The sequence below is a fragment of the Babylonia areolata genome, chromosome 1 (genome assembly GCF_041734735.1).
Source record: "Babylonia areolata isolate BAREFJ2019XMU chromosome 1, ASM4173473v1, whole genome shotgun sequence".
NCBI classification, from domain to species: Eukaryota; Metazoa; Mollusca; class Gastropoda; order Neogastropoda; family Buccinidae; genus Babylonia; species Babylonia areolata.
In genome coordinates this window covers 17,856,379-17,880,953 of record NC_134876.1, presented here as the reverse complement: position 1 = coordinate 17,880,953, position 24,575 = coordinate 17,856,379, and the positions used below count along the sequence as shown (strand labels likewise).

At 41.9% G+C, this 24,575-nt stretch overlaps 1 protein-coding gene across 2 annotated transcripts in view; it reads right to left on the bottom strand.

Annotated features, from left to right (window-relative positions):
• The window catches only part of LOC143280238 (uncharacterized), a 188,346-nt gene that overhangs the window by 41,362 nt on the left and 122,409 nt on the right, over nucleotides 1-24,575 (bottom strand). For both annotated transcript variants that reach the window (XM_076584874.1, XM_076584881.1), the window contains 15 exons: nucleotides 24,132-24,328; nucleotides 22,340-22,565; nucleotides 20,583-20,744; nucleotides 18,106-18,267; nucleotides 16,886-17,047; nucleotides 14,442-14,537; nucleotides 12,910-13,014; nucleotides 11,975-12,101; nucleotides 9,325-9,418; nucleotides 7,519-7,639; nucleotides 6,394-6,503; nucleotides 4,979-5,096; nucleotides 2,879-3,007; nucleotides 1,769-1,896; nucleotides 316-509 (listed from right to left, as the gene is read on the bottom strand). In XM_076584874.1, coding sequence (XP_076440989.1) covers nucleotides 316-509; nucleotides 1,769-1,896; nucleotides 2,879-3,007; nucleotides 4,979-5,096; nucleotides 6,394-6,503; nucleotides 7,519-7,639; nucleotides 9,325-9,418; nucleotides 11,975-12,101; nucleotides 12,910-13,014; nucleotides 14,442-14,537; nucleotides 16,886-17,047; nucleotides 18,106-18,267; nucleotides 20,583-20,744; nucleotides 22,340-22,565; nucleotides 24,132-24,328 — 2,131 coding nt within the window. The remainder of the gene's footprint in view (nucleotides 1-315; nucleotides 510-1,768; nucleotides 1,897-2,878; nucleotides 3,008-4,978; nucleotides 5,097-6,393; nucleotides 6,504-7,518; nucleotides 7,640-9,324; nucleotides 9,419-11,974; nucleotides 12,102-12,909; nucleotides 13,015-14,441; nucleotides 14,538-16,885; nucleotides 17,048-18,105; nucleotides 18,268-20,582; nucleotides 20,745-22,339; nucleotides 22,566-24,131; nucleotides 24,329-24,575) is intronic.

Sequence of the window (24,575 nt, the reverse complement as noted above, 5' to 3'; positions counted from 1 at the left end):
GTATGTATAATTCTCAGCCGTGTCCAACTATGACCATCAGAACAGCAGAGGAGGCAACTGCTGTCCCAACTATCTGGGCTAAAATTTGATTATAGTGGAGAGTGCCTTGCCCAAGTTACAGCCCCACTCTCTTGGCCAAGAGGGATTTAGGACAGTCGGAACAGTAATAAAGTAAATGCCACAACACAAAAACAAATCTATCATGACAAAAACGAAGTATGATATCAAGTCCTGCCAGAACATTCTTCCCCACTCCCCCCCCCCCCCCCCCCCCCCACCACATTCAGCAGACGCTCAGAGTCAGAGCCAGCTCACCTGCACACGTAGCCATCGATGAGGTCCAGACACCGGGCCCCGTTGGCGCAGGGTTTGGAGGCGCACTCATCGATGTTGACGTCACACACCCTGCCTGTGATTCCTGGCGCACACTGGCAGGTGAAGCTGTGCACGTCATCGGAACACGTCCCATTGTTCATGCAGGGCCCGGACTGACAGTCATCGACGTGGTGCTGGTGACAGTCACACAGTTTGTGTTTCAACAAGGAGTCAAAGGATGTGGACTGATCCAAAACACTACACCACATCTGCTTAACCCCTAGGCTGCCTGCATGACGAGATAACTCGTCATGGCAAGCATGTATGCTTCGCTGCCTGCATGACGAGATAACTCGTCATCGAAATATTCTGACTTTTCCCTGCTTTGCATTCAGTTCGTTGACAAAAATGCTGGTAGCTTTAGCTTGGGGAATCTTTCTGGATTCTATTCATAGCTAGAAACACCATCTGCGTCATAAGGCAGTCCTTTATTTGAACGTTTTGGTTGGGTTACTGGCCGCAGTCTTTGCCTGGCTCCTCTCCTCGCTCGCTCAACAAAATGTCGGACTGACTCCGTGCTCAAGACATGCGCTCGTGGCGAACTAAATCAACCAAGATTACTTTCTTTAGCTAATGCTCAGAAAGAATTGGAGCATAAATTCGAAGGAGAAGACAGTGGTGAACATTTATAGGACGATTTGATAGAAAATAAAGGGAGCAATCAAGAGAGTGGCCAAGATACAACTATCAGTGAGTGATGCAGGCTGTTCAACTCTAGCAGACGAATTTTTAGCAGGGCACCGTATGAGCTATTTTCTTGGCACTCAGCCAACGCGGTCTGATGAAGTGACGGTGTGAGAGGGGTGAAGAGGAGGTGGGGGGGGGGGGGGTGTGGAGACTGAGGGGGCGTGGCCTCACATCCATATTATCACTTGCAGAAGTCACAATGCATCTATTTCTTTTTCAGTTTTTTTTATATTGTGGTTGTTCTAGTATGATTTTGTGTGTGCAGATATCCATTAAAAAAAACAAAATTTAAGTAGATGCCTGACCTATGCACAGGACCAACAAGCTATAGTATCACCTTGAGAGCCTGCCTTATGTATGTATAAAGCATTGAACTCCAGTTTCAGTTTAAACAAGGCGTCAAAGCCTGCAGACTGATCCAAAACACTACACCACATCTGCTTAAAAAAAAAAAAAGGAAGAAAGGAAGAAGAAGAAAGAAGTAAATGCCTGACGTATGCATAGACCCAACATTCTGGTCACACCCTGAGAGCCTACTGTAGGTATACATGTATAAAACATTAAACTCCAGTTCCAGCTTCAGTTTCAAGGTGTCAAAGCAAGTGGATTGGAAAGAGGTAGGTTTCAAGGTCAGACTTGAAAAAGACTTAGAGCAGGGAACTGACGAAATGAAACAGGGCGCTCGTTCCATGTGGAGGTAACTCACGTCACACAGAGTTCCGGTGAAGTCCGGAGGGCAGACACAGAGGAAGATGTCGCCCACCACGGAGCAGGTGGCTCCCTCTGCACAGGGGGAACTCTCACAGGGGTCTGACTGTACGTCACACAGCTCACCTGAACACAGGCACATCCACCACGCATCAGTGAAGAGACACAATTATCAGTATCAGTATCAGTAGCTCAAGGAGGCGTCACTGCATCAGTCAAATCCATATACGCTACACCACATCTGCCAAGCAGATGCCTGACCAGCAGCGTAACCCAACGCGCTTAGTCAGGCCTTGAGAAAAAAATTTTTTTAAATAAATAAATAAATAAAATAAAATAAAATTTTAAAAAATTGAATAAAAAAAAAAAAAAATTAAAAAAAATAATAAAAAAAAAAAATAATAATAATAAAATAAAATAAAATAATAAATTCTGAACAGTGGCACACAGAAAAACAAAAGAACACGGTACAGTCATCAGTAAACAACAGGGCTGTCTTTCAGCCATCTGTGAAGGGACATAACCAGGACAATGAAGGGGACACAATCAGAACAGTGATACACAGAGCAAGAGAACAGAATACAGCTATCAAACCTCGACAACACATGGTGCCACGGTTAAAGAACATCTGTGCTTCAAAAGGTTCTGCGATCAGTTATGTGTGTGTGTGTGTGTGTGTGTGTGTGTGTGCATGCGCGCACATGTATGTGCATGCAATGATGTGTGTGTGTGTGTGTGTGTGTGTGTGTGTGTGTGTGTGTGTGTGTGTATGTGTTTGTGTGTGTGTGTGTGTGTATGTGTTTGTGTGTGTGTGTGCGTGTGCGTGTGTGTGTGAATGTGTTTGTATGTGTGTGTGTGCATGTGCGCACATGTATGTGCATGCAATGATGTGTGTGTGTGTGTGTGTATGTGTTTGTGTGTGTGTGTGTGTATGTGTTTGTGTGTGTGTGTGTGTGTGTGTGTGTATGTGTGTGTGTGTGTGTGTCCGCGTACATGTATGTGCATGCAATGATGTGTGTGTGTGTGTGTGTGTGTGTGTGTGTGTGTGTGCCTATGTGCACACATGTGTGCCCCCACCACCCCTCCTCCTCCCCTGTCCCCATCTCACCGTGCCAGAGGGGCAGGCAGTGGCAGGTGAAGGTGTTGATGCCGTCCTCACACCTCTCCATGCCGGCAACATGACAGGGGCTGGACGCACACTCCTTCACGTCCTGCTCACAGTTCTTCCCCTCATACCCTGCACACACACACACACACACACACACACACACACACATACACACACACACACACACAAACACACACACACACATAAAAATTTCTATACTATATACTGATTTTTTCACTTGTCCAAGAGGTGTTAAACAGGGCTGTCTGCTTAGCCCACAATTATTCTCATTCTTTATTAATGAATTAGCTGTTGAATTGTCCAGAAAAGGAAAGCATGGAGTACAAATGATTTCAGGAGGTTTTGAATTATTTTTTTTATTGCTTTTTGCTGATGATGTCACACTTCCATCTGATACAGTTGTGGGACTGCAAAATCAGTTAAACATTCTAAAACAAAAAAGCAGACAGGTTGTGTCTAACTGTTAATTTGGACAAAATAAATATAATTGTATTTCGAAAAGGTGGACATCTTTTGGTTCATGAAAAATGGTGATATGGAGATACAAAGTTAAAGTGACTAATACCTACAAATATCTAGGATTGATTTTCACAACCAAGTTAAGTCTGAACACAGTATGGACAAGACTGTGTAAGCAGGCTTATGAAATGTTACTACAACAGCATGAAGAAGGAAAGAAAAACTGGACAGACATTGTAAAAAATGTTCTAGTCAAAAATGGGTTTAGAATTGTATGGATTAGCCAAGGAGTAGGGAGTGATGTCGCATTTATTTCGGAATTTAAGGATCGTCTTATCAACATATACAAACAAAACTGGCATTCAGACATGGAAGAATATGCACGATATAATTGGTATTTTTCGTTCAAAAATATTTTCCAGTCTGAAAAATACATTTCTGTTATTACAAATAAATGGCAACGGTGTCTCCTTGCCAGATTTCAATCCAGGACCTTAGGGCTAAATACAAATAGAGCATGGTATATTCAGAACAGTGAGAGTGACAGTGTATAACTGTTGTGTTATCAGGATTTAGAAAATGACGTATGGAATATACATTCTTTACACATCCGTTTGCATTAAGACATGATCTAGTAGCTATCCTTTCATCAAAGAATGAAGACATTCTATTTTCACTCGCCAAATATATTATAGAGGCATATAACATTAGAAGGAAAAGATTAACTGAAAGACAGTTTTAACATGATAGAAACATAATGTAGAATAAAATATAAGGTCCATAACTCAATTTAGATTCATAAATAACCAAAGAGGCTCGGCTGCAAAACTGGATGGTCACATGTTCGAATTACCTAGTATTATGCATGAGTAATATGGAATATGTCTTTAATGCGATTCTGAATATGTACTTATTTGCTTGTAATTTGCCATATTTTTCATTTTGCTTTTACTTTTCATCGCTTGCTAAAATAAGCTGAATAATCCCCCTTGGCACTAGAGCTGTAAAACGCTATTTGCCCATAAAAAAAAAATTGTCATTGTCATTGTCACACAAATTCAATCCAACAATGAAGAAACAAACAAAACATCAACCCCACACCTTTGCCAACTTGTGGCAAAAAGATATACTGCAGACTGCCAAATCAGTTATCGCTGCCCTCTCACTAAATATATCTACCTGCACCAGGAGTTAAAGGATTTGACACACTGGCCCTCAGACAGACATACAGACATACATACAGACAGACAGACAGACAGACAGATAGACAGATAAATACTGCAGAAAGAAAAGTGTTCATTCAATGCACACACAAGAAAAAAAAACAGTTTCAGTTTCAGTAGCTCAAGGAGGCGTCACTGTGTTCGGACAAATCCATATACGCTACACCACATCTGCCAAGCAGATGCCTGACCAGCAGCGTAACCCAACGCGCTTAGTCAGGCCTTGAGAAAAAAAACCAAAAAAACAAAAAACAAGAACAGACAACAGACAGCAGACAGATCACCAGACTAATTCAAACAGCAGGAAACGACGTAAAAGCGTTACGATTTGATCCGAGCTGTCCCAGCGGCTGTGCAGCAGAGCTCAGCTCAGCATTAATCTGGTGGGGTGACTCACCTGCCTGACAGGTGCACAGGTAGTCACTGACGAGGTCTGTGCAGGTACCTCCGTTGAGGCAGGGGGACGAGGCACACTCGTTGATGTCTGACTGACACTGAGGTCCCGTGTAGCCAGGCTGGGAGCACACACACACACAGACACACACACACACACACACACACACACACACACACAGTCAGTCAGTCAGTCACATGGAAAACAGCAAGGAAAACTTTGCTGTCGTACATCAGGTTCTCACAACACCCTGCACAATGCTGTTCCTTGCACTAATAGAAAGAAAAGTTAATGATAAGGAGATGAAGAAGAAGAAGAAGCCACATGTATGAGCCTTATTAAAAATAGTAAAACCACAGGTATGAACCTCCCAGAAACAGGTAAAACCACAGGTATGAACCTTCCAGAAACAGGTAAAACCACAGGTATGAACCTTCCAGAAACAGGAAAACCACAGGTATGAACCTTCCAGAAACAGGTAAAACCACAGGTATGAACCTTCCAGAAACAGGTAAAACCACAGGTATGAACCTTCCAGAAACAGGAAAACCACAGGTATGAACCTTCCAGAAACAGGTAAAACCACAGGTATGAACCTTCCAGAAACAGGAAAACCACAGGTATGAACCTTATTAAAAATAGTAAAACCACAGGTATGAACCTCCCAGAAACTGGTAAAACCACAGGTATGAACCTTATTAAAAATAGTAAAACCACAGGTATGAACCTCCCAGAAACTGGTAAAACCACAGGTATGAACCTTATTAAAAATAGTAAAACCACAGGTATGAACCTCCCAGAAACTGGTAAATCCACAGGTATGAACCTTCCAGAAACAGGTAAAACCACAGGTATGAACCTTATTAAAAATAGTAAAACCACAGGTATGAATCTCCCCAAAACAGGTAAAGCCACACACATGAGTCTTCCAGAAACAGCCAAAATTACACACATGAGCCTTCCAGAAACAGGTAAAACCACACATGTTAGCCTTCCAGAAACAGGTAAAACCACAGGTATGAACCTAATTAAAAAATAGTAAAACCACAGGTATGAATCTCCAAAAAAACAGGTAAAGCCACACACATGAGTTTTCCTGAAACAGGTAAAGCCACACACATGAGTCTTCCAGAAACAGCCAAAACTACACACATGAGCCTTCCAGAAACAGGTAAAACCACACATGTTAGCCTTACAGATACAGGTAAAACCTCAGGTGATACCCTTGCCAAAACAGGTAAAACCACACACATGAGACTCACTGATACAGGTAAAACCGCAGGTAAGAGCCTCACTAAAACAAGTAAAACCACACACATGAGACTCACTGATACAGGTAAAACCGCAGGTAAGAGCCTCACAAAAAAACAGGTAAAACCACACACATGAGCCTTACAGATACAGGTAAAACACCTCACCTGGCAAATGCAGGTGAAATAGTTGACACCATCAATGCACAGAGCGCTGTTGGCACATGGATAACTGTGACACTCGTCTATGTCAGTTTCACACATCACTCCTGTAAAACCTGTCAACACACACAGTTCAACACAGCATGTCATATCATCTTTGTCAGTTTCACACTTCGCTTATGCAAGACCTGTCAACACACACAGTTCAACACAGCGTGTCATAGCTGTCTATGACTATACTCCTGGTCAATCAGCCTAATTTATTAAAGTGTGAACCTACTCTGTTCTCTGGGTACAAGCATGACACAACATACACATCTATGGTGTGGACTGAAAAAATGAACCTTTCTCCACAACAGAAATGAACCTTTCTCCACAAAAGACACAATATCCAAATGAAATAATGGAAGCATGTTCACCCAAACAAAATCATAAGTGAAAATATGTCTTTGGTATCTATATCTACGGTGTGGACTGAAAAATGAGCCCTTCTCGACAAAAGACACGATATCCAAACAAAATAATACAAGCAAGTTCACTAGTAATGAAATCATAAGTGAAAATATGTCTTTGGTATCTATTTGACTAAAGTATTCAGAATAAACACAGTCTCAAAATATGTCTTTGGTATCTATTTGACTAAGGTATTCAGAATGAACAGTCTCAAAATATGTCTTTGGTATCTATTTGACTAAGGTATTCAGAATAAACACAGTCTCAAAATATGTCTTTGGTATCTATTTGACTAAAGTATTCAGAATGAACACAGTCTCAAAATATGTCTTTGGTATCTATTTGACTCAGGTATTCAGAATGAACAGTCTCAAAATATGTCTTTGGTATCTATTTGACCAAGGTATTCAGAATAAACACAGTCTCAAAATATGTCTTTGGTATCTATTTGACTAAGGTATTCAGAATGAACAGTCTCAAAATATGTCTTTGGTATCTGTTTGACTAAGGTATTCAGAATAAACACAGTCTCAAAATATGTCTTTGGTATCTATTTGACTAAGGTATTCAGAATGAACAGTCTCAAAATATGTCTTTGGTATCTATTTGACTAAGGTATTCAGAATAAACACAGTTTCAAACTGTATTCAAAAGATAAACCAGAGTGAGCAGATTCACCTGGTAAGCAGGCACAGTCGAACCCGCTGACATGGTCTTGACAGACACCGTTGTTCAAACATGAGGAATTACTGCAGTCATCAATGTTGTGTTCGCAGTTTTCACCCTCGTAACCAGTGCCCTGCAACAACAACAGCCACGTTGACAGAACACAACAATTGCGTCAACTTATCACAACAACCACACCAACATAACACAGCAACAACAACCACATCAACTTAACACAACAACATCAACAACCACATCAACAACCACATCAACATAACACATCAACAACCACATCAACATAACACATCAACAACCACATCAACATAACACAACAACCAGATCAACATAACACATTAACAACAACAACATCAACTTAACACAACAACACCCACACCAACATAACACATCAACATAACACATCAACAACCACACCAAAACACATCAACAACCACATCAACATAACACATCAACAACCACATCAACATAACACATCAAAAACCACACCAAAACACATCAACAACCACATCAACATAACACAACAACCACATCAACATAACACATCAACAACCACATCCACATAACACAACAACCACATTAACATAACACATCAACAACAACATCAATTTAACACAACACCCACATCAACATAACACATCAACATAACACATCAACAACCACACCAACATAACACATCAACAACCACACCAACATAACACATCTACAACCACACCAACATAACACATCAACACACACACCAACATAACACATCAACACCCACATGAACATAACACATCAACAATCACACCAACACAATACAACAACAACATCAACATAAAACAACCACATTCATATAGCACAATGACAACCACATCAACATTACACAACAAAAAACCACATCTAACAGAACACAACAACAGCCATGTCAACATAAGACATAACAACAACATCATCACAAAAGTAACCTCACCAACAACAGTGCGTGTCAAACTGCAGCATCTGCTATCATATCACAACAAACTGGAACACTGAACTAATCATCGGGGTCTATAGCACATAAATCCAATGACAACTGCCCCAACAGCTGACTGCTTTACCACAACCACTGCAAATATGTACCGGTGTGTTTGTTTCCGCTTGTGTTTATTAATTCATAACCTACAGTATTTATAGCTTTTCCGTAGTATCGGTATGTGTATGAAGTTCAAAGTATTTTCGCTTGGTATGTGTTCCAGTACTGGTAATAGGTGCAGTTTATAAGCCAGTGCAGCTTATGTGTGTATGAAGTTCAATTTTTTTTTTAATTTAGTGGGTACGGCTTATATACCAATGCACTAAATAGACCGAACTTAACGGTACTATTTCCAAACACACAATGACTACACACGATCAATGGCTTACTGTAATGCCCACATAAATACATTCATATGCACTCGTGCACACATATGTGCAAACACACACACACACACAATCACACCAAATGAAAATTTTATAGATAATGAATAATGTAGATAATCAAAAAGCAATGAAACCATAACCGAAAGAACACACACACACACAAACACACACACATACACACACACTAACAAACAAACACACACACTAACACACACACTAACAAACACACACAAACACACACAACACCAACATACAATCTGAAACAAAATTTCAAAGACAATGAACAGACAATCAAAACAAAAAACAAAACTAGTCAAACACAAGGTATAGATCCTATACTTGAGAAATAAAACTATGTACACAGAGTATCAAAACTAACTAAGTAACTGACTAACTAACTAAAATGAAAGGGAGAAAACTCACAGAGCAGTCGCAGAGAAATCCACCGACCAGGTCAATGCACCGTCCTCCATTCTGACACGCTGATTCGTCACAGTCATTGACGTTGGTCTCACATCTGTCAACAGTTCAGTTCATTCAGTTTAGTTCAGTTCAGTTCATTCAGTTACTCAAGGAGGCGTCACTGCGTTCAGATGAATATGGTGAGTTCGTATTATACTCCCAGTTTGGTTAAATATACTTACTATGCGTCCGCCTAGGAAGTGAGAGAATCTGTGCGCGCTGGTTCGAATCACGGCTCAGCCGCCGATATTTTCTCCCCCTCCACTAAACCTTAAGTGGTGGTCTGGACGCTAGTCATTCAGATGAGATGATAAACGATGAGATGATGAGACGTAAAAGAACGCAAGGCAACAAAAGGGTTGTTCCTGGCAAAATTCTGTAGAAAAATCCACTTCGATAGGAAAAACAAAGTAAAACTGCACGCAGGAAAAAAAAAAAAAAAGGGTGGCGATGTAGTGTAGGGGCGCGCTCTCCGTGGGGAGAGCAGCCCGAATTTCACACAGAGAAATCAGTTGTGATAAAAAGACAAATACAAATATGTCAAACTGATGCAAACCAGGCATAGGAGCAAACCGATAGGCCTAGTTCACATCAGTTTGGCATGGTACAGTATATGACACCAAAAGGAGGAGTTTGTATTTTACTCCATGTTTGGTGATACATATACTTACCATGTCAAACTGATGCAAACTAGGCCTTTCGGTTTGCTCCTAGGCCTGGTTTGCATCAGTTTGACATGGTACGGTATATGACACCAAACTATATATATCAGTATCAGTATCAGTAGCTCAAGGAGGCGTCACTGCTTTCGGTCAAGTCCATATACGCTACACCACATCTGTCAAGCAGATGCCTGACCAGCAGCGTAACCCAACGCGCTTACTATATATATGCTACTCCACATCTACCAAGCAGATGTGTGACCAGCTGAATTACCTAATGCACTTAGTCAGGCCTTGAGGGGAAATACAATAAAATAGAATAAAATAAGATAAACAAATAATGATAATAGATAGATAAATAAATGAATAAAATAAACAAATGAATGAATAAATGAATAAATAAATAGATAAAAAATAAGTAAGTAAATGAATAAATAAAGTAAATAACAACTACACCAAACATAGCACAGCAACAACCAGATCTACCTAACACGACAGCACATCAACAGCATGTCAACAACACACCAACACCACATCAGCATGTCAACAACACGTCACCAACACGTCAAGAACGTAAACAAAAGTAATCCATTGCCAAACGTATTGCATAACACAATGCGGGCACATCCACATGTACACCACACACACAAACAAACACACGTCACACATATATACACACACATTCATTCTCTTCACACACAAAAAATACACATACTTGCACTCATAAACACGCCTTTGTGCTCAGCCACTCACCTTCTCACACACATGCATGCATTCATGCACACCCACACAGACACCCACACACATACACACCTGGATCCTGTGTACACAAACACATACACACACACACACATTATACATACGTCACACATATACACACATTCATTCTCTTCACAAAAAGATACACATGCTTGCACTCAGACACACTTTTGCGCTCAGCCACTTACTTTCTCACCCACATGCACACATCCACACAGACACCCACACACCCACACAGACACCCACACACCCACACAGACACCCACACCCACACAGACATCCACACACCCATACAGACACCCACACACACCCACACAGACATCCACACACCCACACACACAGAGATACCAACACCCACACAGACACCCACACCCACACAGACTCCCACACCAACACCCACACAGACACCCACACCCACACACCCACACCCATACCCACACACAGACTCCCACACCCACACAGACACCCACACCCACACAGACACCCACACAGACACCCACACCCACACAGACACCCACACCCACACAGACTCCCACACCCACACCCACACAGACACCCACACAGGTATCCACACAGACACCCACACCCACACAGACACCCACACACACACACCCACACAGACTCCCACACCCACACCCACACAGACACCCACACAGGTATCCACACAGACACCCACACACACACAGACACCCACACACACAGACACCCACACCCACACCCACACAGACACCCACACAGACTCCCACACAAACACAGACACCCACACAGACATCCACACACCAACCCGCACAGACACCCACACAGACACCCACACACCCACACAGACTCTCACACCCACACAGACATCCACACAGACACCCACACAGACACCCACACCCACACAGACATCCACACAGACACAGACACCCACACAGACACCCACACCCACACAGACACCCACACCTACATACCCAACCACACCCACACCCACACAGACACCCACACCCACACAGACACCCACACCTACATACCCAACCACACCCACACCCACACAGACACCCACACAGACACCCACACAGACACCCATACCCACACACCCACACAGACACCCACACAGACACCCATACCCACACACCCACACAGACACCCACACACCCACACAGACACCCACACACCCACACAGACACCCATACCCACACACCCACACACACCTAGATCCTGTGTAGCCGTGATGGCAGTGACAGGTGTGAGATAGGTGGGCGTCCACACACTGGCCGTGTTCACAGGGGTCAGCACTGCACTCGTCCGTTTCCCACTCACAGCTGCTGCCTTCATAGCCTGTCATCATCATCGTTATCATCATCGTCACCCTCGTCATCCTTATCATCATTGACATCATCATCACTCATCCGTCTCCCACTCAAAGCTGCTGCCTTCATAGACTGCCATCATCATAATTATCATCGTCGTCATTGTCATAATTATCGTAATTATTGTCATCGTCAACATCACCACTCGTTTGTCTCCCACTCAAAGCTACTGCTTTCATAGCCTGTCACCGTCATTATTATCATCCTCATCATCATCGTCATCATTATTGTCATTATCGTCATTATTGTCAACATCAACATCATCATCATACAATCATTACCATCATTAATAAAATCATCATCATTAACAACATTGTCATCATCATTGTTGTCATTGTCAACATCATCGTCATCACTGTCATCATCATCGTTGTCATCATCATCACCATCATCATCATCATCACTTGTCCATCTCTAGTTCACAGCTGGTGCCTTCATAGCCTTTCATCATTATCTTCATCATCATCATTTTGATCATCACTATAACTGATATCAGAATCATGATCATCATCACTTATCCGTCAACACCTCACAATTCAAAAGAAATGTCATCATCATCACTATCACCATCACAATAAACGTTACCATCACAACAATCATTGCCAGCATAACAATCATAACAATCATCATCATCATTATCATTATCACCATCACAACAATCAGTACCAGCATAACAACCATCATCATCATCACTATCACAACAATCACAACCAGCAAAAAAAAAAAAAAAAAAAAATCCCCATCATCACCATCACCTGTCCTGTGTACTCAGTTACCTGGTGGGCAGTGACAGGTGAAGGAGTTGACTCCATCCTCACAGGTAGCACCATGGACACAGGGGTCACTGGCACACTCGTCAATGTTCACGTCGCACAACTCACCTGGACACAGTGACAAACACACAGTATCGTATTATTTTGTGACCAGCGCAACAGCCGAGTGATTAAAGCGCTGGACTTTCAATCTGAGTGTCCCGGGTTCGAATCTCGGTAACGGTGCCTGATGAGTGATTCCGATCTCCCAGGTCATCATAATATGTGCAGACCTGCTAGTGCCTGAACCCCCTTCGTGTGTATACGCAAGCAGCAGATCAAACATGCAAGTTAAAAATCCTGTAATCCATGTCAGTGTTCGGTGGGTTATGGAAACAAAGAACACACCCAGTATGCACATCCCCGAAAACAGAGTATGGCTGCCTACATGGCGGATTCAAAACGTAAAAGCCCGCTCGTGTACATATGAGTGAACATAGGAGCTGCAGCCCACAAAGGCCACCACTCAAGGTCTAGTGGAGGGGGAGAAAATACTGGTGACTGTGCCGGGATTTGAACCAGTGTGCCCAGATTCTCTCACTTCCTAGGCGGGCACGTTACCTCTAGGCCATCACTCCACACATCTAGTATACGCACTGACACACACATCCACTGGATACACTGACACAACGTATCATGATGTGTGATAGGGTGTCATGACACAATGTATCATGACGTGATAGACGTCACTGACACAACATACCATGACATGTGATAGACATTGCTGACACAAACTATCAATATATGTGACAGACATCACTGATACAAACTATCATGACATGTGATAGATGTCACTGACACAACATATCATGACATGTGATAGACATCACTGTCACAGCATATCATGACATGTGATAGACATCACTGTCACAGCATATCATGACATGTGATAGACATCACTGACACAGCATATCATGACATGTAATAGACATCACTGACACAACATATCATGACATGTGATAGATGTCACCTACACAAACTATCATGACATGTGACAGACATCACTGACACAAACTATCATGACATGTGATTGACATCACTGACACAAACTATCATGACATGTGATAGACATCACTGACACAAACTATCATGACATGTGACAGACATCACTGACACAAACTATCATGACATGATAGACATCACTGACACAAACTATCATGACATGTGACAGACATCACTGACACAAACTATCATGACATGTGATAGACGTCACCTACACAAACTATCATGACATGTGATAGACATCACTGACACAAACTATCATGACATGTGATAGACATCACTGACACAAACTATCATGGCATGTGACAGACATCACTGACACAAACTATCATGTGATAGACATCACTGACACAAATTATCATGTGACAGGCACCACCGACACAAACTGTCATGACATGTTATTGGTCTTCAAAAGATATATGGGTCTCAGACAATGGAGCTGGGTCACATGACACAGGTGAACTTTCACGGGTGCAGGGATCACTGTTCCTCACCTGTGAAGCCCGGGGCGCACAGGCACTGAGCGAAGCGGCGCCGGTTCACACAGGTAGAGCCTGCAGCGCACCTGTCCTGCTGGCACCAGTCCACCGCTGACCACCACCATGCACAGTGTTGATGTCATCTTCATCATCATCATCATCATCATCATCATCTGTCATATCATCATCATCATTGTCATATCATCGTCATATCATCATCATATCATCAGCAACAGCAGCACAAAAGCACAATCAGTCCACCGCTGATCGCCACCATGCACGGTGATAACAGTGGAGATGTCTTCATCATCATCATCATATCATCATCATCAACATCATCACCATCATCATATCATCATCATCAACATCATGACCATCATCATCATCAACATCATCACCATCATCGTCATCAGTGACAACACTATCACCACCATGCATGGTGATAACAGTGGAGATGTCTTCATCATCATCATCATATCATCATCATCAACATCATCACCATATCATCATCATCAACATCATCACCATCATCATATCATCATCATCATCATCATCAGTGACAACACTATCACCACCATGCACACTGATAACAATGTAGATGTCTTCTTCATCATCATCATATCACCATATCATCATCATCACCATCATCATCATCATCATCACCACCAACATCATCATCATCAGTCACAACACTATCACCACCATACACACTGATAACAATGTGGATGTCTTCTTCATCATCATCATATCATCATCATCAACATCATCACCATCATCATATCATCATCATCAACATCATCATCAGTGACAACACTATCAACACCATGCACACTGATAACAATGTAGATGTCTTCATCATCATCATCATATCATCATCATCATCAACATCATCACCATCATCATATCATCATCATCATCATCATCAGTGACAACACTATCAACACCATGCACACTGATAACAATGTGGATGTCTTCTTCATCATCATCATATCACCATATCATCATCATCACCATCATCATATCATCATCATCAACATCATCATCATCAGTGACAACACTATCACCACCATACACGGTGATAACAGTGGAGATGTCTTCATCATCATCATCATATCATCATCATCAACATCATCATCATCATCATATCATCAACATCATCATCATCAGTCACAACACTATCACCACCATGCGCACTGATAACAATGTAGATGTCTTCTTCATCATCATCATATCATCATCATCAACATCATCATCATATCATCATCATCAACATCATCATCATCAGTCACAACACTATCACCACCATACACACTGATAACAATGTGGATGTCTTCTTCATCATCATCATATCACCATATCATCATCATCATCATCATCATCAGTCTCACTATCACCACCATGCACACTGATAACAATGTGGATGTCTTCTTCATCATCATCATATCACCATATCATCATCATCATCATCACCATCATCATCATCAGTCTTACTATCACCACCATGCACAATGATAATAATGTAGATGTCTTCATCATAATCATTATATCACCATATGATCATCATTATCCATTCATCATCATCATCATCATCATCAGTCACACCACTGTTACCAACATGCACAGTGATAACAGCGCAGATGTCATCTATATCATCATCAATCACAACACTATCACCACCATGCACAATGATAACAATGTAGATGTCATAATCATCACCATCATCATCATCATAATCAGTCTCACTGTCACCACCATGCACAGTGATAACAGTGTAGATGTCATCTTCATCCTCATCCTCCTCATCATCAGTCACAACACTATCACCACCATGCAAATGATAATGTAGATCTCTTCATCATCATCATCGTCATCATCATGTCATCCTTCTTCTTCTTCTTCTTCTGCATTCGTGGGCTGCAACTCCCACGTTCACTCGTATGCACACGAGTGGGCTTTTACGTGTATGACCGTTTTTACCCCACCATGTAGGCAGCCATACTCCGTTTTCAGGGGTGTGCATGCTGGGTATGTTCTTGTTTCCATAACCCACCGAACGCTGACATGGATTACAGGATCTTTAACGTGCGTATTTGATCTTCTGCTTGCATATACACACGAAGGGGGTTCAGGCAATAGCAGGTCTGCACATGCTGACCTGGGAGATTGGAAAAATCTCCACCCTTCACCCACCAGGCGCCGTCACCATGATTCGAACCCTGGACCCTCAGATTGACAGTCCAACACTTTAACCACTCGGCTATTGCACCTGTCTATCATGTCATCCAAATGACTAGCATCCAGACAACCCACTCAAGGTCTAGTGGAGGGTGACAAAATACCGGGCAGTGTGTGATTCGAACCAGTGCGCTCAGATTCTCTCGCTTCCTAAGCGCGACGCGTTACCTCCAGGCCACTACCTGTTTGTTCGTTCGTTTATTTGTTCATTCAGTCATGCACACCTGTGCAGTCACTGTTGGAGGTGCTGCCTGTGGCGGGGGTGACCTTGTTGGGGGGGCACTCGGTGCAGGCGGTGGCCCCTCTCTCACTGCTGTAGTAGTGCAGGGGACAGGGGGTGCAGGGCTCCAGGCCCGTGGGGCTGTACAGGCCCTGCCAGCAGTGCTCTGAAACACACACCACACATCCTGTTAACTCACTCAGTATGGCCAGTCCTCTCTTCTCCTCTATACAGACCCCTCGGATGTCCAGTGGGTGTCTGAATGACCCAACCTTTTAGCTTCCGTCGTCAGAACTGTGGTAGTCTTTGTCAACATTCACCTCTTCAGTATAAGAGCGTTCCGCTTGCAATATTCTGATGATGGTAATTGGGATGAAACGCTTTTAACATCGTCTCTTTCGTATGGAGAGAGTTAAGCAGTGCTCTAAAACACACACACCACACATCCTGTTCAGCAGTGCTCTGAAACACACACCACACATCCTGTTAAGCAGTGCTCTGAAACACACACCACATCCTGCCAGCAGTGCTCTGAAACACACACACCACATCCTGCCAGCAGTGCTCTGAAACACACACCACATCCTGTTCAGCAGTGCTCTGAAACACACACCACACATCCTGCCAGCAGTGCTCTGAAACACACACACCACACATCCTGTTCAGCAGTGCTCTGAAACACACACACCACACACCCTGTTCAGCAGTGCTCTGAAACACACACACCACATCCTGTTCAGCAGTGCTCTGAAACACACACACACCACATCCTGTTCAGCAGTGCTCTGAAACACACACCACATCCTGTTCAGCAGTGCTCTGAAACACACACACCACATCCTGTTCAGCAGTGCTCTGAAACACACACACCACATCCTGTTAAGCAGTGCTCTGAAACACACATACCACATCCTGTTCAGCAGTGCTCTGAAACACACACACCACATCCTGTTCAGCAGTGCTCTGAAACACACACACCACATCCTGTTCAGCAGTGCTACTACTACTACTACTACTAACAACAACAACAACAGCAACAACTGCAACAACAACAACAACAATAATAATGACTGATGATAACAATAATGATAACAACAACAACAAACAATAATGATATATATTAAAAAAAATATATCTACTGATAATAACAGCAACAACAACATTCCTATGCTTGTTGCTGTCAAGACGATGGGGAAGATCCCAGTCCACAACCAGTGCCCTTACCTTTGCAGTCCCTGGCACTGGCGGCACCCACAGAAGGCGTGCTGTGTCCTTCAGAGCACGGCAGGCAGGATGTCCGGCCTCTCTCCGTCTGGTACCGCCCCCTCTCACACAGCTGGCAGGGGCTTAGTCCCGTCACAGAGTAGGAACCTGCTGGACACACCTCTGCAACAACAAAAAAACAAGAGAGGCAAGGCCTTCAAGACTCACTTGTGATAAATTAAGTCCCCTAGCATTAATTACAGAGTAATTATTGCATGTTTGGTGCATATCTGTTATGTGTGGGTGTATGTGTGAATGTGTGTCTTCATGTTTTACATTTATTTGCTTATTTATCATCATTGTTGTCTTATTTATTTATTTTTTTTATTTTTTTAAAAATATTTTATTATTATTATTATTATTATTATTATTATTACTACTACTACTACTACCTTTTTCTATATTATAATTATTATTTATTTATTTATGTAAGCTTATCTATTATTTATTCCCCCCTTTTTTTTCTTTTTTTTTTCTCAAGGCCTGACTAAGCGCGTTGGGTTACGCTGCTGGTCAGGCATCTGCTTGGCAGATGTAGTGTAGCGTATATGGTTTTGTCCAAGCGCAGTGACGCCTCCTTGAGCTACTGAAACTGAAACTGAAACTACAGAGTAATTTCCCTTTTTTACTATCTGCACCAAAACATTTGCAAAATAAATAAAAATTCCATGCTTAGCAAAAGAAGTTCCTCTTTGAACAAAAAATGAATATAATGACTCCTCTTGTTGTTGTGTCAGAATAAGAGGTCAAAGCGCCAAGTTTAGATAATACAAAAAATATAAATATAACAGTAAATGCAGTTTGCATATAATTAGGCTTCTTTTTTTTAATTTTTTTGTGCCCATCCCAGAGGTGCAATATTGTTTTAAACAAGATGACTGGAAAGAACTGAATTTTTCCTATTTTTATGCCAAATTTGGTGTCAACTAACAAAGTATTTGCTGAGATGTTAAAGTTTACCACAGACGCACAGACACACAGACACACGGACATACACACACAGACACACACACACACACACACACACAGACAACCGAACACCGGGTTAAAACATAGACTCACTTTGTTTACACAAGTGAGTAAAAAAAGGATGGCGTGTGTGGGGGGGGTGTACAGGGTGGCAGGTGGGTGGGGGAGTGGGTGGGGTGGGGGGCTGGAGGGTGGAGGCGGTGACTTGGTGGGATAGCTGACAAGGTTGGGAAAAGGCTTCTTTCTTTTTTTTTCTTTTTTTTCAGTTTCTAAGAACATTGACTTTTTATCTGGTAAAAGGCAATATTTGTGTGTGTGATAACAATTGTACCTTTCTTGTTCCTCACGTGCATGTATTCATGTATGTATGTAAGTACGTACACAGACACTTGCACATGGACAAGCACACTGTAATAACTGTCATGTCTTTCTTGTTCATTGCACAAACAGACACACACACACACACAGACACACACACACACATAAATATTACATCTTTCTTGTTCATCACACACACAAGCACTCACACTCATACACACACACACTTGTGTGCTTGAGCATGTGTATGTCATGAGGGGGCATGCATGTGTTTCAAATTGAATATCTTATGAGCTTTGAATGTGATTTCAACCTATTATTATTTTTTTATTTTTTACTACAAATGTATTGGAATGCATGCCACTATATATAAATATATATATATATATATATATATATATATATATATATATATATATATATGTATGTATGTATTTGTATTTCTTTTTATCACAACAGATTTCTCTGTGTGAAATTCGGGTTGCTCTCCCCAGGGAGAGCACGTCGCCATACTACAGCGCCACCCATTTTTTTTGTATTTTTTCCTGTGTGCAGTTTTATTTGCTTTTCCTATCGAAGTGGATTTTTCTACAGAATTTTGCCAGGAACAACCCTTTTGTTGCCGTGGGTACTTTTACGTGCGCTAAGTGCATGCTGCACACGGGACCTCGGTTTATCGTCTCATCCGAATGACTAGCGTCCAGACCACCACTTAAGGTCTAGTGGAGGGGGAGAAAATTTCGGGGGCTGTGCCGTGATTCTCTCGCTTCCTAGGCGGACGCGTTACCTCTAGGCCATCACTCCACACATATATATATATATATATATATATATATATATATATATATATATATATATATGCATGCACTCAAGGCCTGTCTAGCGCGTTCAGTAATGCTGTGGTCAGGCATCTGCCTAGCAGATGCAGATGCAGATGCGGTGTAGCGTACATGGATTTGTCTGAACACAGTGACACCTCCTTGAGAAACTGAAACTGAAACATCCCCACACAATTTCCTGTAATTCAAGAGGACAAAACATAAAACAAATACACAAAAAGAAAGGCACATACACACCAAAAAAGAGAGAGAGAGAGAGTGCAAGGTAGAGGCCGCAAAGAAAAACCAGAGGAGGCAACTCTCACTCTTTACCTAAACAATCAGACAAAGTTGAAGCCCCTGTGCCAGTGGTGCTGGTTCCGTCAGGGCAAAGGTCACAGGTCAGCTGACCGGTGTCATTCTGGTAGTGACCCTGGGGGCAGGGCTCACAGTTCTTGGTGTTTCTGTTGTGGTAGGTGCCGGCTGGACACTCCACTGAAATGGTGCCATCGTATTCATGATTTGGCGTCATCATTATGAACTGTCAATGCAGACAGTTCAGACAGACAGGACACACTCAACACACAACACACACAACACACGACACATACAACACACAACACATACAACACACGACACATACAACACACGACACATACAACACACAGTCAACACAAATAACAAAAACAGACAACAGAAACAAAACAAAAACATACAAAAAAATACAAAAAAAACAGACGGACAACACAGACAGACAACACACAGATGGACAACAAAGATGGACCACAAAGACGGACAACACAGACAACACACAGATAGACAACACACAGATGGACAATAAAGACGGACAACACAGACAACACAGACAGACAACACACAGATAGACAACACACAGACGGACAATACAGACAGACAACACACAGATAAACACACAGATGGACAACACAGACAGACAACACAGACAGACAACACAGACAACACACAGATAGACAACACACAGACAACACAGACGGACAACACAGATGGACAACACAGACAGACAACACACAGACGGACAACACACAGTCAACACAGACACTAAACACAGTCAGTTAGCAAAGACAAAATAGCCAATACAAAGAGACAAGACAAGACAAACAATACAGACAGTACAAATACAACACACAGGCTAACAAAGACAACAAAACGTCACAAACAACAAAATACAAACACAAATCAAAAAACACCACCACAAACAGCACACCACCACAAATAGCACACTATCACGAACAACAATACACTACAAAACAAAACAACAAACTACCCACAAAAAAACGCACAGCAGTAATCATCCTCAAGGGTGGCGCCCATGGGGCACGAACTCTGGCCCTGTGAGTTGCTGGGTGGGAGGAAGGAGACGTTGCCACAAACAACAAAACGCCACAAACAAAACAACAAAAACAACAAAACACCAACAAAAACAACAAAACACCACAAACAAAACAACAAAACACCAAACAAAACAACCAAAGCAACAAAACACCACAAACAAAACAACAAAAACAACAAACAAAATAACCAAAGCAACAAAACACCACAAACAAAACAACAAAAACAACAAACAAAACAACCAAAGCAACAAAACACCACAAACAAAACAACAAAACACCACAAACAAAACAACCAAAGCAACAAAACACAACAAACAAAACAACAAAAACAACAAAACACCAAACAAAACAACAAAACACCACAAACAAAACAACAAAACACCGCAAACAAAACAACAAAACAACAAAACACCACAAACAAAACAACAAAACACAACAAAACAACAAAACAACAAAAAACCACAAACAAAACAACAAAACACCGCAAACAAAACAACAAAACACCACAAACAAAACAACAAAACACCACAAACAAAACAACAAAACAACAAAACACCACAAACAAAACAACAAAACACCGCAAACAAAACAACAAAACACCACAAACAAAACAAAACACCACCAAACAACAAAACACCGCAAACAAAACTACAAACAAAACAACAAAACACCACAAAACAAAACAACAAAACACCGCAAACAAAACACAAAAAAACTCACAGCAGTAATCCTCCTCGAGGACTGCACCGGCAGGGCACGAACTCTGGCCCTGAGAGTCGCTGGGCGGGAGGAAGGAGACGTTGCCACAGCCCGACACGATGACCCGGGAAGGGAGAGTATCCATGGTGGTCAGGATCAGGGAGCCGCACTGAGTCGCCCAGCTCTTCCTCGCCCCTGCCTTCAGCGTGATGCTCACCTTCATCTTCAGCACGAAGAATGGGCGTCCCTGTGTGGACACGGCGCCAGAAGAGGTTTCGTTTGGGACGCCCGCAGTTGGGGAAAGTGGGTTCTGTGGCTGCTGGTTTTGTTGTTGTTGTTGTTGGTGGTGGTGGTGGTGGTGGTGGTGGTGTGGTGGTGTTGTTGTTGTTGTTGATGATGTTGTTTTGTCTTGTTTGGTGATTTTCTGGAAGTGAGCCATCTGTTTAAACCTCTAGATAGTCATGTCATCTTTTTTCTTTTTTTTTTTGGGTGTGTGTGTCTGTGTGTGTGCATGTGTGTGTGTGTGTGCGCGTGCATGCTCGCTCGTGTGTGTGTGTGTGTGTGTGTGTGTGTATCTGTGTGTGTCTGTGTATCTATGTGTGTGCGTGCGCAAGTGCGTGCATGCGTGAGTGCCTGCATGTGTCTGTCTGTGTTTGCGTCCGTGTGTGCATGCGTTTGTGTGCATGTGTGTCTATATTCAGCTGATCATGTGTGTGCGCACGTATAATTCTGTCTGTGAATGTCAGCCAGCTGAGCGTGGGTCACATGTTGCTTTTTTTTTTTTTTTTTTTTGCTCAAGCCACCTACATCCATCACACTTGTGGAGAAGATCAATTAAAATCTGTTCAGTCATAACACTCCCACATAAAAAGAGATATGAGGAGAAAAAATCAATGCAAAAAAAAAAAAAGAAAAAAAGAAAAAAAAAGAAAACCCGATAAAATTAAAAAATTAGCAGATGCCTTGCCTTCAAACAAAACCAACACAATCATCAGGGACCCTCCCACCCACCCCCCAGGAAAAAGAAGATAGTAATGATGTAAATAAACAGATGTTTATCATTCACAAGCATTGAGGAAGGCAAGCGCCGGAATATTTGCTGTCGGACAGTGTTGTTGTTTTTTGTTTTCTTTTTTTTATCATCTCTCTCTCTCTCTCTCTCTCTCTCTCTATATATATATATATATATATATACAAATATATATGTTATATGGTATATCAATAAACTAAAACAGGAGTCTGATCCTGACAGAGAAAATACTGACAACAGCTCGCGAAAAAATGATCACATGTTCTCTTTTAAAACAAAAGGACATCACAGTAGCAGAAGGCTCACCAGTCTGGTATACAGACTATGACTGGATGCCCTAAAAACAAAATATACTTCAAATGTGAGTTGCATTTACAGCAATGACGTGCATATCATCTGTAAATGTGAACGGTTAGAACTATATTTACCTACGTCCTTTACAAAATCTGCAGTTCCATCTGCTTCCATTAGAAATGTCTTATGTGATAATCAACATGTATTTGAAATAGTTCAGAGTTTAATCTGGAGCCCAACTGGCTCTTTGTTGTGATTCTAAATGTTGACTAGTTAGTTTATTTTATTTCGTTTACTCGTTTACATTCTTATTCTTTTTTTTTTTTTTTTTTTTAATGCTAATTGAGGAGAGAGGAACAGGGAAAGTAGTGATGATTTAAGGCATGGGTGGGGTGGGGGAGATGATGGATTTTCATCTAAAATCACAAAATTTAATGTGGATAGACATTAAGCAAAAGAACAAATCAGTGCACCATTCCATCCCGTTACCTGCGGGTCAAAGAAGCCCATGTGTTCCACCTTGAAGTCGATGAAGCGTGCAGACTGCGAACACTTGCTGATGAAGAACGGTTGAATCTGCGACAGGACGCTGCCACTCACCAACTCCAGGCAATGATTGGTGCTGTTCACTCCATCATAGGTGAAGTTCAAGGTCATGTTGAAGTCGTAGTTCGTGAATGTCAAAGCTGGGGGAAAAAAATTGTCGGAAAAAAAGATAATGATAAGGTGAAAGAATACTTGACACATTAGTTTGTGAACGTCAAAGCAGGGGAAAAAATTAGTGGAGAGAGGATAATGTCAAACATTTCTTGACATATGTTTGTGAACGAAAAAATTAGTGGACAAAGGATAATGTCAGATTCCCATTGAGTTCAAAGATAATATGCCAAATCATTACAGATTGGATTCACATAATTCAATTACCAGAAACTT